This window comes from Herpailurus yagouaroundi, unplaced genomic scaffold (assembly GCF_014898765.1).
Source record: "Herpailurus yagouaroundi ecotype Mexico unplaced genomic scaffold, PumYag 29, whole genome shotgun sequence".
Lineage (NCBI taxonomy): Eukaryota > Metazoa > Chordata > Mammalia > Carnivora > Felidae > Herpailurus > Herpailurus yagouaroundi.
The window spans coordinates 29,444,559-29,459,255 of NW_024412377.1; the positions used below are offsets into that span (position 1 = coordinate 29,444,559).

At 35.8% G+C, this 14,697-nt stretch overlaps 1 protein-coding gene across 3 annotated transcripts in view; it reads left to right on the forward strand.

Annotated features, from left to right (window-relative positions):
- Positions 1 to 13,637, forward strand: part of NIPBL (NIPBL cohesin loading factor) — a 200,111-nt gene extending 186,474 nt beyond the window's left edge. For 2 of the 3 annotated variants that reach the window (XM_040495519.1, XM_040495510.1), the window contains 7 exons: positions 348 to 455; positions 2,006 to 2,206; positions 5,292 to 5,438; positions 7,215 to 7,489; positions 9,377 to 9,551; positions 11,584 to 11,772; positions 12,333 to 13,637. In XM_040495519.1, the coding sequence (XP_040351453.1) occupies positions 348 to 455; positions 2,006 to 2,206; positions 5,292 to 5,438; positions 7,215 to 7,489; positions 9,377 to 9,551; positions 11,584 to 11,772; positions 12,333 to 12,698 (1,461 nt within the window). In that variant the 3' untranslated portion in view covers positions 12,699 to 13,637. Of the gene's footprint in view, positions 1 to 347; positions 456 to 2,005; positions 2,207 to 5,291; positions 5,439 to 7,214; positions 7,490 to 9,376; positions 9,552 to 11,583; positions 11,814 to 12,332 lie in introns of all 3 variants that reach the window. The other variant, XM_040495529.1, reaches the window with a different exon arrangement.
- The last annotated feature ends 1,060 nt before the right edge of the window (positions 13,638 to 14,697 follow it).

Genomic DNA, 14,697 nt, shown 5'->3' on the forward strand with positions numbered 1-14,697 from the left:
TATACATTTGCATTATATATCATAATCTTAAGTGGGTATTCTTAGTGTAGGAGCCCTTTATGTATGATTAAAGAACCTTTACTTCACACAGAAATTGTTTCCTTTTCATCAGTATTTTTGCTGATGCTTCATTTTTTTGTTGTTGTTGTTGTTTTTTTTTTCCTTTAAGGTAAATCTAAGGGAAAATTAATCATTTTTAAAAGAACACTAAAACATGACATTTATAGGAAGGCCTATAAAGCCGAATTCATATATCCCAGTTATATAGCAAGTTTTAACATATGTAATGAGACATACAGAGCTTTTACTACTGTGATGTCTTATAAACTCTTTATTTTTATTTTTAGTGTGTACCATATTTAATTGCTATGGGAACAGACCCAGAACCAGCTATGAGGAACAAAGCTGATCAGCAACTGGTGGAAATCGACAAAAAATATGCTGGATTCATTCATGTATGTATTTTTAAATTGTATAACCTAAATTTAAACATCTTTCTTCGGTATACCATTTCCTTGATAAAGGTCCTGCCCATCTTCATATTAGAATAACATATTTTGCTTAGTACAGTAAAACCTTGGTTTGCGAGCATAATTTGTTCCAGAACCATGCTTATAATCCAAAGCATTTGCATATCCAAGTGAATTTCCCAATAAGAAATAACGGAAACTCAGATGATTCATTCCACATCCAAAAATATTCATATAAAATGATTACAATACTGTAATATAATACAAAATAATAAAATACAAAATATAAAGAAAAATAAATAAATTAACCTGCACTTTGAAAACCTTCGTGGCTGGTGTGAAGGAGACGAGAGAGGAGGGTTATTGTGTAGGACAACTTTCACTATCACTAACGGAATCACTGCTGTCTGTTGGCTCATTGGAATCTTTTTCTGTATGGGAGCGATTGTGTACAGTCACACGGATGTTGACTACGGTATGGTATTAATAAACTCTTGTAATGTATTGTAATGTAACTGGCAATAAAACAGCAGAGGAAAAGGGTCTATCTGCAAGCAACCTGACCTAGAATGAAGCAAAGCATTCCTAGGCTTGCTGTTGTATGGAAAGCAAAGGACTGTCCATAGGTGCTTTGAAGTGACCAAAAAATACACTAGTGCCAGTTGTGGGCACCTTCCAACGTTCTGAAAAATCACTGATTTCTGCCAAACACCAAAGCCTGAGACCGAGCATCCAAGCATGGGAGATGATCACCCACGATCCCTTAGTGAGAGAGAGAGAGACAGAGAGACAGAAGAACCATTGGCTCAGTTGTGATCATGTGATGTTTGGCATCATGTACTACTCGTATTGCAAGACATTGTTCGTTTATCAAGTTAAAATTTATTAGAAATGTTTGCTCAGGGCATCTGGGCGGCTCAGTCAGTTACACGTCCAACTGCAGCTCAGGTTATGATATCGTAGTTCATGGCTTCGAGCCCCACGTCCGGCTCTGTGCCGGCAGCTCAGAGCCTGGAGCCTGCTTTGGATTCTGTGTCTCCCTCTGTCTCTGACCCTCACCCACTCACCCTTTGTGTCTCTGTCAAAAATAAACATTAAAAAAAAAATGTTTGCTCATCTTGCAGAACACTCACAGAGCAAGTTACAATCCAAGGTTTTACTGTATTTACTTCTAAACACGCAACTGAGTTTGTCCCCCAAGCTTTTTATTCTCATTTAAAATTAACTCTTAAAACTGAGCTAGAGGTGATAGTCCAGCAAGCGTGCTGGACTAAAAGTAAGGATGCCTGGGTTCTAGTCCCTACAGTGTGATCTTGGCAGTAATGGCTTTCTGGGTCTTGATTTTTTCTTATATAAAACAAGGGGGTTGCTGTAGATGATCTCTGATGTTCCTTACAGCATTTGAGTTCCATGATTTTATGATTTTAAGTAAGAAAACTAAACAGTGGAGTTAGCCTCTGCTTATAATATTCAAAGTATAGTTTTAACTTGACTCTTAATTTCCATTACAAAAATGAGCCTTTTATTGATTTCAGATGAAAGCAGTGGCTGGTATGAAGATGTCCTACCAGGTACAACAGGCAATCAACACATGCCTAAAAGATCCTGTGAGGGGTTTCAGACAAGACGAGTCCTCTAGCGCTTTGTGTTCACATCTTTACTCCATGATCCGTGGAAATCGCCAACACAGACGGGCCTTTCTAATTTCTTTACTCAACCTCTTTGATGACACAGCAGTAAGCATAAAAACCTTTTTATTTTAAGAAAATAAATGTTCTATAAAATTTTATGCCTAAAGTAGTCAGCATTTTGAAAATATGACCATTTTAGTCAATAATAGTGACTATATTAAATATGTGTTTCTTTACATCTTCTTATATTAATTACAAGGTATACAGTCAAATTTGGAGGGGAAGTTTCACATGGAATATAAATACAGTGACCGATAAAGTATAACTGTGTCTCCATACTGAGTATCTTATAAACTTTGATAATAGTTCCTTTAAGCATAACTTTAAATAAGGTACAGCACTTAAATTATCACTTTGGAGGATAAGTTACTTCAATAAATAAGGTCAGACTTCACTTATTCCTGCTACAGTCAAATATTATTAGAAAATAACTGTTCCAGGTTTTTGGCTACTGAAGTCCTTATTTGTTCAACTTGACTTCCTTAATAAAGAGCCCACTTGTGTGTAATTACAATTTTGATCCTTTGGGCTATTGCACAAGTTGCATTGGCCAGGACCATAAACGAACAAAATAGAAGGCTCTGTTGTTTAAGCTTACCTCTTAATTTATTCATTCATTTTACACACATATTTATTCAGCACCTGCTACGTGTGGTAGTCATTGTGCTAAGAGATGAAGATAAAATGGTGGATAGGACAGATTTAGTATCTGCCCATATAGAGCTTTACCAGTTAGTCTGTGTGTGTGTGTGTAAAGCTTTGAAAAGAACAAAAGAAATATTTTTTGTATTTAATCACTTACAAGTTGATTGTTATTATCCCAAAACCAGATTTTTTTCAATAAAACAAAATTTAAATTACCAGAATGTAGATACCTTACTAGGCCTCTTTTTTTAAGTACTACATGAAATTTTTTGATATGTGATCTAGTAGATAAATATTACAAGCACTTATTTCAGAAGTACTTGGACTATCATTTAATCATCACCATGACCATCATCATCATCATGTCATCATCAGTATTAAGTTTTCATGGTATGTAGGACATCATGCTAGGAGTGGAAAATGGTATGATATAGTGCTCTTGCCTTCAATGGATCTTACCTCCCTCCAGTTGTGGAGACATGATAAAGGAAATAAATAAGGTTATCGTATTTTGAGTGCCAGGTGGTTTATACTGTTGATACTGCTCTAGTCCCTATCTCTTCTCCTGAGCTTCATTCCTGTGTGCTTTCATTGCCTGCTGTGTGTCTGTCACTAGCTCGATGTTCTGTCACCCCAGCATGAGCAATGCTAAGCTGGAAATTCAGCTGTCATAATGCAGTGCCGTCTCCTGTTTCCAGGAAAGGATGTCAGAGGAGGAACAAATCACTGAAGGCCTGGGAATTAGATGAGATGGACCTACTATTTAAGGCAGGGGTAAAAACATAATAAAGGCACAAAGATAAGAATGTGTGGGAAATAATGAATAGATGGTTATTCGACTGGAGCAGAAAGGTCATAATAAGGCATGGTTTATGGAAGATCTTGTAGACAGTGAAAAACCAATAAAAGCATTTGAATGAGAGTAATGAGGACAGGTGCCAAAGAACATTTTTAGGAACATGGATTTTTTAGCATTGTGTTCACACTAGAGGTAACAAGGGACTGATCTATTATGATGGTGGTAGGAAAGGAAAGAAGCGTGAAGAAGTAATAAATGAGGCTGTGTAAGAATAGTCAAAGGATAACTGGAATATTCTTGTCCTGAGCACCTGAGAATAATAATAGGATTGCTGAAAAGGAGTTGGCTTGAGAAGGACATAAAAAGAGGAATAGTCAAAGAGAGAACTAAGGAAGAAGAAATTTTCAGGAAGGAAAGGGTGGAGGGTAGTGTCCAGTGCTACTCACAAGTCAAGGAGAAGAGATTTTAAAAAAATGGGAAGCAGTCAAGCAGTGAGGGACACAGGTCTGATTGTGATTGAAGAGTGGTGGGGAAGACAATGGGGGAGCAGCTCTAGAGTATTCTTTAAAGAAATTTGATTTTCGAAAGGGAAGAGCAATACAGGACTTTTTTATGACCAGAGTTGAAGAATTTCAGTTTTTAAAAGGTTTATTGAGAGTAGTCCTGAACATTTGCAGCTTAGGAGGAAACGGTATATGTAAATTAATGTTAATAGATGAGGTAGAGTTCTGTGTTTGCATTTCCCCAACTGTAACATGTAGATGTTGACACATATTTAAAAATAAAAAAATAGAGTGAAAGCAAGTTTATTCCATCTGTCCTACTGGATTTTGTTGTTGCTGTTGCCGCTGTTGGGTTTTATGTTGCTTGCATGGCAGGATAGGTGAGATGGTAGAAGGGAGTATGTTTTGATTGCTATATATTTTTCACTTTTTTTCCTAAACTGTAAATGTTTTAAAGGAATTTAAATATTAATGTGCCTTTCTGTTTATATTCTGTATGATTATGAAATGCTGAAAATCTGTTACTTCTTTTTAAAGCAAACAACCAGTAGTAATCCTAATTTTTGCTTACCTCAGTTTTTATAATGTGGGACTATGGTAGCACTGTCAGAACGACTGATATTCTAAATTATGTATATGTAGGAAACTGACAAATGTTTTTTGAATATGTGAGCTTTGATTTTTTTCTTTTTTTTAACCCACATGTTAGTACTATTATTACTGCTTATTGTTGAGGGCAGAATAGTAACTGTGTGTAACTGATCTCCATATGGGTTAAACTCTTAGAAGCACAATGACAAATCATTATGATTCATATGTATACTTTCTGATGCGGTATGGATTTATCATAAAGATCCCATATACTCTATAAGAAAACTTGAGGGAATTCCACTTGGGTGCACTGAAAAATTTCACCTCTTCCCTTCTTGAGGTCCATGGTATACTTCATTATGAAATCTCTTAAGATGGGTATAAGATTATTTTATAAAATCCATTTCTGTTACCCCTCATCCGTTTTTCTTCCCTCCTTTCCCTGCTCTCTCCCTCCCTCCCTCCTCCACCCTTCTCTTTCAGAAGCATTAACTGAGGTGAAAGTGCCCTCTAATATTTTTTCTAAAAAGGATTTTTGGATGGATTTCTAGATTATCCACTAAACATGTGTACCTTTTTTTAAAATTTACAGAAAACAGAAGTGAATATGCTCTTGTATATAGCAGACAATCTAGCCTGTTTTCCATACCAGACACAGGAAGAGCCGTTGTTTATAATGCATCATATAGACATTACACTCTCAGTTTCTGGTAGTAACCTACTGCAGTCATTCAAGGAGGTAAGTTACACACATTACTATTCTTAATGCATCTGTCGAAGTGCAGGCATGCTATTTTCACTGTTTTGTTTCCATTGTTCTTTTTTTTCTTTTCACAGGTATATAAAACCTTTCTAAATAATTTAAAATCTGGGCAGTGCTTGAATTGGGGAGAAGACGTGGGTTGCTGTTTCATTTCTATTAAGAAAGACCTAAAACCATTCCATTTCAGATCATTTAAGTGGAATACATACATCCATATATATATATATATGTGTGTGTGTGTGTGTGTGTGTGTGTGTGTATATATATGGATGTATGTATTGTTCTTTTGATAAGCCATCCCACTTCTTTTTTTCCTCTTACTTTAAGCACTGACCTTAAGTGTTTGGTGTCCATTCATATATCCATTTAAACCCCATTTTAAAGCATCTTGCGATTCTATAAATCTGGTAATGCTGTAGATCACAATAGTATACTTGAAGAGATATAACTAGAGATAGAGATAGATAGCTTACTTATAAGGAAACACAGAAAATGTATAATGTTGATTTCCTTATCTCTGAACACCAGCATCATAATGGGGTTGGCATATTGTATGCCCAAAATCTTTACTGAGTTTCTTATTATAAACCTTATGTCTTCTCTTTTGTGTTTTTTTTAGGAGAAAATGTAATTGGTTTCATTGTAATGGCACCTAGTATAGCACTTGGAAACATAGTAGGCCCTCAGTAAATTATTTAAAAATTAATTGGAATATTTTCATGTGCCTGATGACACAGTAGATCTCATTTTACAAAATTGTTGCACTCAGAACTCAATATGATCAAACTAGTAAATCAGGGAGATTATTATAATACCCAAGGGTTGGAATTACCGAGGGATCTAAACCCTTCCTGCTTGAAGTTTGCACCAAGACCCAGCCGCAGTGGCCTCACTTGAGAACTTGTGAGAACTGCAGACCCTGGGCCCCACCCTCGACCTACTGAAACAGTCTATTTTTAACAGAATCCCTAGGTGCACCTTAAAGTTTGAGAAGTTAAATAATTCCCCCAGAAACTTAAGCCATAATGTTACCTTATTTTCTCTCACTGTTGTGGATATACTTGTAAATGTTTCTCCCATTTTATTTCTTCAACAATTACATTTGAATAATTGCTTTGTAATCTAGTCTTTTCTCCTCTCTTAAATCTAGCTCACTTTATTTCTTTTTAAGAGTCAAATGTTTCATGAAATACAGAAAAAAATAACTGTTTAAGAAAAGTTCCATATTATCTTGTTGAAAAGCTCTTAAAAGGGAGAATTTGATAGATGCTAGGATGTTCAAACCTATTAAATGTTCCTCAGTTAAATTATATTTAGCACTTTTTTTTCTTTTAAGTAGTCTCTATGCCCAGTGTGGGGCTTGAACTCATGAACCTGAGATCACGAGTCATATGTTCTGCTGACTGAGCCAGCCAGGCACCCCTCTCCTCGGTTAAACTATATTTACTACTTTTCCTGTGTAATGGCTTACCTATGTACCAAATTTATACTTTTATAACTAACTTATTTTCATTTCTATCCTATAACAAAATTGTTTCCCTTTGATACTTCAGAAGGGCTTTTGGGGAGGGAGAGATCAGGGTAGTGGATTATATACGATTTTGTTAAGTCTTGGAACCTGTTTATGGAAAGTCAGAGGGTTTTAATATATAAAATATTAATTTAAAGATGCTTTTTTGAAGTTGTTGAATGGAGCATATGTATTTATTAGGGGTATTTTGTTACTATTTTTCCTTTTTTTTCACCCCCCAGTCAATGGTAAAAGACAAAAGGAAAGAGAGAAAATCATCACCTAGTAAAGAAAATGAGTCAAGTGAGAGTGAAGAAGAAGTTTCCAGGCCTCGGAAGTCACGGAAACGTGTAGATTCAGATTCAGATTCAGATTCGGAAGATGACATAAATTCAGTGATGAAATGCTTGCCAGAAAATTCAGCTCCTTTAATTGAATTTGCAAATGTCTCCCAGGGTATTTTATTGCTTCTGATGCTAAAACAACATTTGAAGAATCTCTGTGGATTTTCTGATAGGTAAGGTTACGTAAGCAGTGAGAGAAAAAAATTTACCTGGTTCAAATTATAAAGAAATATGAAACTCAGTTTTGATTGCATGCTTATTTTCATATTAAAAATGTTCCTTTTTAAAGAAGGAACATAGTGTTGCTATATATTTTGTTGTGTAATATATCACAGTTTGTTCACTTTGTTCTTGAAGAGAAGACAAACATTTCATAGTCGTAATGCATTATAAATCAAAGGACTTAACTTTGTTGATTTCCGTAAAAAGACCTTATTAGAGAATTAGGCTGATCTTCATGTAGATTGCAAATTTAAGTGTTCAAAGAGCTGTGAATAAAGAATAGATGTAGACCAACTAGACTGAGCTCTCATAGAACCCAAATAGTCTCTAATGTAAGAAATAGTAAAGTACTAATTATTTGTGAATGCCCTATAATTTTACCCACAATTAGTCACTGTAGGTATCTTTTTTCTGCCTGTACCCATGAAACTTTGGTCATTTTTTTTTTTTTAAGTTTAATTCATTTATTTTGAGAGAGAGCATGGGAGGGACAGAGAAAGAGGGAAAGAATCCCAAGCAGGCTCTGTGCTGTCAGCACAGAGCCCAATGCAGGGCTTGAATTCATGAACCGTGAGATCATGACCTGAGCAGAAACCAAGAGTCGGACACTTAACTGAGTGAGCCATTCAGGCACCCCTTGTCATTTTTCATTTCATTAAAACCTTACATTAGGAATCACAAAGCTGGGGCACCTGTGTGGCTCACTCAGTTAAGCATCCTACTACAGCTCAGGTCATGATCTCATGATTGGTGAGTTCGAGCCCCACGTCAGGCTCTGTGCTGACAGCTCAGAGCCTAGAGCCTGCCTCAGATTCTGTCTCCCTTTCTCTCTGCCCCTACCCCACTCATGCTCTGTCCCTCTCTCTCAAAAATGAAAAAACATTTAAAAAAAGAAAAAAGGAATCACAGAGCCAAATGTTCATGGGAGATAGATCATGAAACGGAACAAAGGGGATTCAGGAGAAGGTCACTGGAAAAAACTGGAAAAACATGTTTTATTTAAAGGACTCAGGTATTACTCAGATGTCCATCAATTTTTTGCCATAGAAGAGGGTAGGCATAATGTAGCCAAGAGCTTCTACTTTTGCAAGAGAAGCTAGATAATCCAGGTTTTAATGGACATATCTTGATTTTAAATATTGGCAACTAATTTAATGTAAAACCTTGTAAGGCCTTGAGGTGATTTTAAGGAGTTGGGGAGATTTTTTTTTTTTTTTACTTTTATTTATTTTGAGAGGGAGACAGCACGCGTCTCGTGGGGAAGGGGCAGAGCGTGAGGGAGGCAGAGAATCCCCAGCAGGCTCAGAGCTGCCAGCACAGAGCCAGATGCAGGGCTCAAACCCACAAAGCCAGGAGATCAAGACCCGAGCCAAAATCCAGGATGCTTAACCAACTGAGCCACCCAGGCACCCTAAGTCCGGAGAATTTTTAAGCCAGAGTTGTTAATAATATGAAACAGGTTTTGGCTGCTGTGTAGAGGATGAATAATTGGGAGGGCAGGAAAGTAGGAGGTAAACTGGTTACATAAACCAGTATTATATTGAAACCGTTCTACAATCATGATCATAGCACTCAAAAACAGACATGAGAAATACTTTCATTTAAATGATGCCTCTATTTCAGACAAATGCTGATGGAAACAAGAGAATATTATTCTTGTGAATCTTTGTCTTTATGTCTTTACTTCCCTTTTGAAATTATGTTTATTTTTGTGTACAAGTTCACTGGCTGAAATCTGTATGATAAAAAGTTTAATTATTAGTAAATTAACTGCAATCACTTTAAATATAAATGCCTGAAAAAATTTTAAAGTTAATGACTTTGTTTTCCCAAAACAGTAAAATTCAGAAATACTCTCCATCTGAATCTGCAAAAGTATATGATAAAGCGATAAACCGGAAAACAGGAGTTCATTTTCATCCCAAACAAACACTGGACTTCTTGCGGAGTGATATGGCTAATTCCAAAATCACTGAAGATGTGAAGAGGAGTATAGTAAAACAGTATCTAGATGTGAGTAGTAAAACCAAAATCTGTTTCTTTTTAATAGTGACTTTCTTGAAAAGTAAATTATTTCCTGGGAGAAAGCAGTCCCCCTTACATTGAAGCTTCATAAACCACCAGGATGATTTTTCTGTATGTGGTTTTAATGAGTTCCTTGAAGCTTGCCTTTCCCATTTCACCCATTGCATCATAATTATTTTTTCTTAGGAAAGGCCAGCCCACTGCTCATTTTATTTCAGTAAGAATGAAAGCTTTTAGGCAGGTTTTAGGAAAAAAGCCATGCCCATGTGTGTATTTTTCTTAATTCAGTAGATTACATAGTTTATGGTTCATATAAGGAGAAAATCATGAAAAAGTCATCCTCCTGCCCTCCAGCCATCCTGTTGCTCTCCTTCCTGGCAACCAGTATTAGTACTTTTTTACGTATTCTTACAGAAGTGTAATACAGGCTTATATATTTGTATGTCTCTTACATATGTACTCTGTTAACAAGTATGTAAGAATGTGTATATGTACAAAAAGTGCTTTTAAAATGTCTTGGAGTGGCTGGATGGCTCAGTCAGTTAAACATCGGACTCTTGATTTTACCTCAGGTCATGATCTCACTGTTTGTGAAATCAAGCCCCACATCAGTCTCTGTGCTGACAGTGTGGAGCCTGCTTGGGATTCTCTCTCTCCCTCTCTCTCTGCCCCGCCTCTGCTCATACTCTGTCTCTCTCCTCTTCTCTCTCTCTCTCTCTCTCTCTCTCCCCCTCTCTCCCCCTCTCTCCCCCCCTCTCTATTTCTCTCAAATAAGCTTAAAAAAACACTTAAAATGTCTTTAAGACTAGGCAAATTCATAGAGACAGAAAATAGAATAGAGGTTGTTACCAGAAGGAATGAGGAACTATTGTTTTAAATTTTTTTTTTTTTAACGTTTATTTGTTTTTGAGACAGAGAGAGACAGAGCATGAACGGGGGAGGGGCAGAGAGAGAGGGAGACACAGAATCGGAAGCAGGCTCCAGGCTCTGAGCCATCAGCCCAGAGCCCGACGCAGGGCTCGAACTCAAGGACCGCGAGATCGTGACCTGAGCTGAAGTCAGACGCTTAACCAACTGAGCCACCCAGGCGCCCCGAGGAGCTATTGTTTTAATAGGAACAGAATGAATTTCTGTTTGGGATGATAAAAAAGTTTTGGAAATGATGGTGGTGATGATTATACAACATGGTGAATATACTTAATGGCAATGAATTGAACACTAAAATCTAGAATGATAAGTTTTAAGGTATATTTTACCCCAGTAAAGTTTTATGTTTAAAGAAATATTTGGGGGGAGGATTGTCCCTCAAAAATAAAAATAGTTTTTTGTTTTAATCTACTTCAAGCAAGTAGCTAAACATAACTAATAATGATATTTTTGACCAAGAATGAAATCTACACGGTGGTTTTCATATTATTCATAGACTGTAAACCTTATACTCTAAAACTGAAAATTATTTTAATTCTCATTTAAAATTCTTTAACATTCTTTTTATCCTCTTTTATCTTTTTACTTTCGGAGAAGGCAAAGGGGGACAGAAAATGGGGAAAATGTCTATCAGTATTTAATTATTAATCACTTGGTTGCTTGATGACTTGGACCAGGGTCAGCAGATTCCAACTTATGGGCCAAATCTGGCCCCCACTGCCTGGTTTTTTTTTTTTTTTTTCCCCTACTGCCTGTTTAAATAAACTTCTCTTAAAACAGCCATGCCCACTCATTTATGTTGTCGCTAGATGCTTTCACACTACAATGACAAGAGTTGTATTAGTTATGACAGAGACCGCATGGTGTACAAAAGCCAAAAATATTTACTATCTGGCTCTTTATAGAAAATACTTACCAGGCCCTGATGCAGACAATAGCTAAAGTCTATTTAGCAATTAAACTAGCACCCACACCCAATTACTGCTGTAGAAAACATTTAGGGAAAAAAATTTTAAAGGAAACATTTAAGGATTTAACAATCTTGCTTGAAATTATGTACATAAAATTCTAAATTCGTATCTAATTTTTGTAGTTCAAACTTCTCATGGAACATCTGGACCCTGATGAAGAGGAGGAAGAAGGGGAGGTGTCAGCTAGTACAAATGCTCGGAACAAAGCAATTACCTCGCTGCTTGGAGGAGGCAGCCCTAAAAATAATGCAGCAGCAGAGACAGAAGATGATGAAAGTGATGGGGAGGATAGAGGAGGAGGCACTTCAGGGGTGAGGCGGAGGAGGAGTCAACGTATTTCGCAGCGTATTACGTAAAATGATTTTTATGTGCTTATATATGTCAGTCTATTAAATGTACACCAAGTAATGTAATACTTATGAGAGAAAACATTTTGTAGATAGAGATTCTCTACTTAACCATTTATACATCCTTTTGTAGAAAGTTTAACATAAAAGACAATAAAAAAGAAAAAACAGAAATGAGACTTATCCAGCATAAAGGGTTATTAATTTTTTTTGGATTGTATTAATGTGTGTTATCCTTTTTTATTGTTGCTAAGTTTTATGTAGCTTTATGGTTCATATGTATATATAATTTTATATATCAATAAGAGTAAAGACACGGGTACAAATTAAGAGTTATATGGTTTTACAAGTATATGTTAACCCCTTGGCGCTGGCGGTCACGGTGCGTCTCATTGCCGGCAATGGAAGTGTGCTGGGAAATCCCAAACTCCCGGCGTCAAGGGATTAAAAGCAATAAAAACAAAAATTTCACTAAAATTCTTTTGTGTAACACTTCGTCTTTTTTCCCCCCCCCAATGTTTTAGTCATTGAGAAGGTCAAAACGAAATTCAGACTCTACGGAGTTGGCAGCACAGATGAATGAAAGTGTTGACGTCATGGATGTCATCGCTATTTGCTGTCCAAAGTACAAAGATCGACCACAAATTGCAAGAGTAGTACAGAAAACCAGCAATGGCTTCAGTGTTCAGTGGATGGCAGGCTCCTACAGTGGCTCCTGGACTGAGGCTAAGCGCCGTGACGGCCGCAAACTGGTGCCTTGGGTAGACACTATTAAAGAGTCAGACATTATTTACAAAAAAATTGCTCTAACGAGTGCTAATAAGCTGACTAATAAAGTTGTTCAGACTTTACGATCCCTGTATGCCGCCAAGGATGGGACTTCCAGCTAATGAATTTGTACATGCAGCCAAATTTACAGGAATTTTTTTAAAAGGCAGAAAAACTTGAAATATCAACATTCTGGCAAAAAAAAAAATCAGTTTTATGAAGAGTAAGAATGGAACCTGGGATGCAGGAACAAAAGAAGGAAATGTTGGGCAAACATTTTTGTGGGAGCTCCCTTCGCTGTTGTGCAGCAGAAACAGATTCTCAGTTCATTTTTACTCCCACTGTATTATAGTTTAACAAAAATTGTTTATATCTTGGAAAAAACTTTCTGTTTAAAAAATAAACAAGTGAATGTTGGAAATTAGTCTGTTAATGTTCTTAATAAAGTGTTCTTGGAGTTTAACCTAGCAGCGGATGGCTTTCTTTAGCTTAGCCCAGTTTCCAGGGAAGCATTGTTTTTTCCAGGCTGTAAAATGGCAGACTCTCCTGGATATATAATTTATTCTGTTGAAAAAAAAAAAAAAAAAAAAAAAAGCATGCAGTATCTATGACCTATCTGCAGAAGGAGTTTTTGTAAATGTAGATTTTGATGTATTAGGTCACCCTGAAAACAATACAAGAAAAGGGATCCCCAGGCAATCTGGTGGAGCGAATACTGCAATAAATTTTTTTACTTCTCTTTGTTACTTGTCTGTTTCCATTTGAATTTCTTATTGTAAAGATCTGTTTAAATCCATTTATATTATTTTGCAGTCTTTTATGTAAAATTTATTATATCACTGGTTTTCAAAGCAAAACATAAAATATTGTTTATACAGTTTGTATAGGCTGACTTCTGAATAATTGGTATCTATTATTTTCATTCCCATAAGAGGGTGTAAACAGTTAACTCCAGGGTTTTATTGTATCCTGCAATATTTAGTATTAACTATATATGATTTAGCACTGTGCCAAACACATTTTCAAGAGTACATTTTGATATAAAAAGAAACTATAGTTTATTCCTTGTATGCTTCAATTTCTTTCTAGTGATGTCATGATGGTAATATTTATTTTTTAAACCTGGGGAAAAGGTAACAGTCATGCTATTTTGGGAAACTAGCATTTCTCTTAGTTAAAATTATGCTGTGTGTTATTTTAGAAATAGAGTGGAGTATGACATTTCGTATTTACATTACATTTTTCACAAGTTATTTTTTAATGCTGAAAAAGGAGTAATTTTACTAGTTGAGATGTTTATTCATTTTCTATTCTAAACATTTTATACCTCTTTGGAGAGCGGTTGTTATTACAAATGGGGAGAGTGGGTATTTAATCAGTTGATCTGCATAGTTGATGCTCAGAAATAGTAATGGCTAAAATCGCAGGGGAGAAGGTGTGTTTCAAATTTAAGTCTTTTAAAAACAATGTGTACTTATTTTTAAGTTCATTTTTAAAAGTTGACCTCTAGAATGTTAAGTTTTATGAAATTGGCCAATAAATGAAGATTCTCAATTTGTGAGGAAAAGTGACATTGCCACAAAATACCTTTTTGTGAACACTTATTAAACCACAATGAAAATAACTTTTCAGGATCTATTTCCGATGTGGAATTCTTTCCGAACATTTTCTTGAAGGAAATGTTTTCCCACTCTTCTTCCACTTAATTGTATGTTTCCTCTTCCTTTTTACTGTGAACTCTGTAGAATAAAACTAGATTGGCTTTTTTCCCCCATGGAGTAGTATGTTTAATCAGAAAGGACTTGAGGTAGCTAATGAAAACAATAGAAATTCATCAATAAGAGTAAAATACTAATGTAGAAAAAATATAAGAAAATAAAGTCAAGCCTGTAGAGTTCTAAAGAAGATGTAGTAAAACTGATCTGGAATGCTATGAAGCTTGACAATCGTGCATGCTGTTATTTGATTCTTTAAAAAACTGCTAGTTAAATGTTTTATCCCCATTTTGTAGATGGGAAAACTGAGTCTCATATTCAGTAATTTATAAATGTTGTAGGGATTTAAATTTGGAGTTGGAATAATTGTGTCTCACTATTCTAAGCTAATTAAACAATTAAAGGA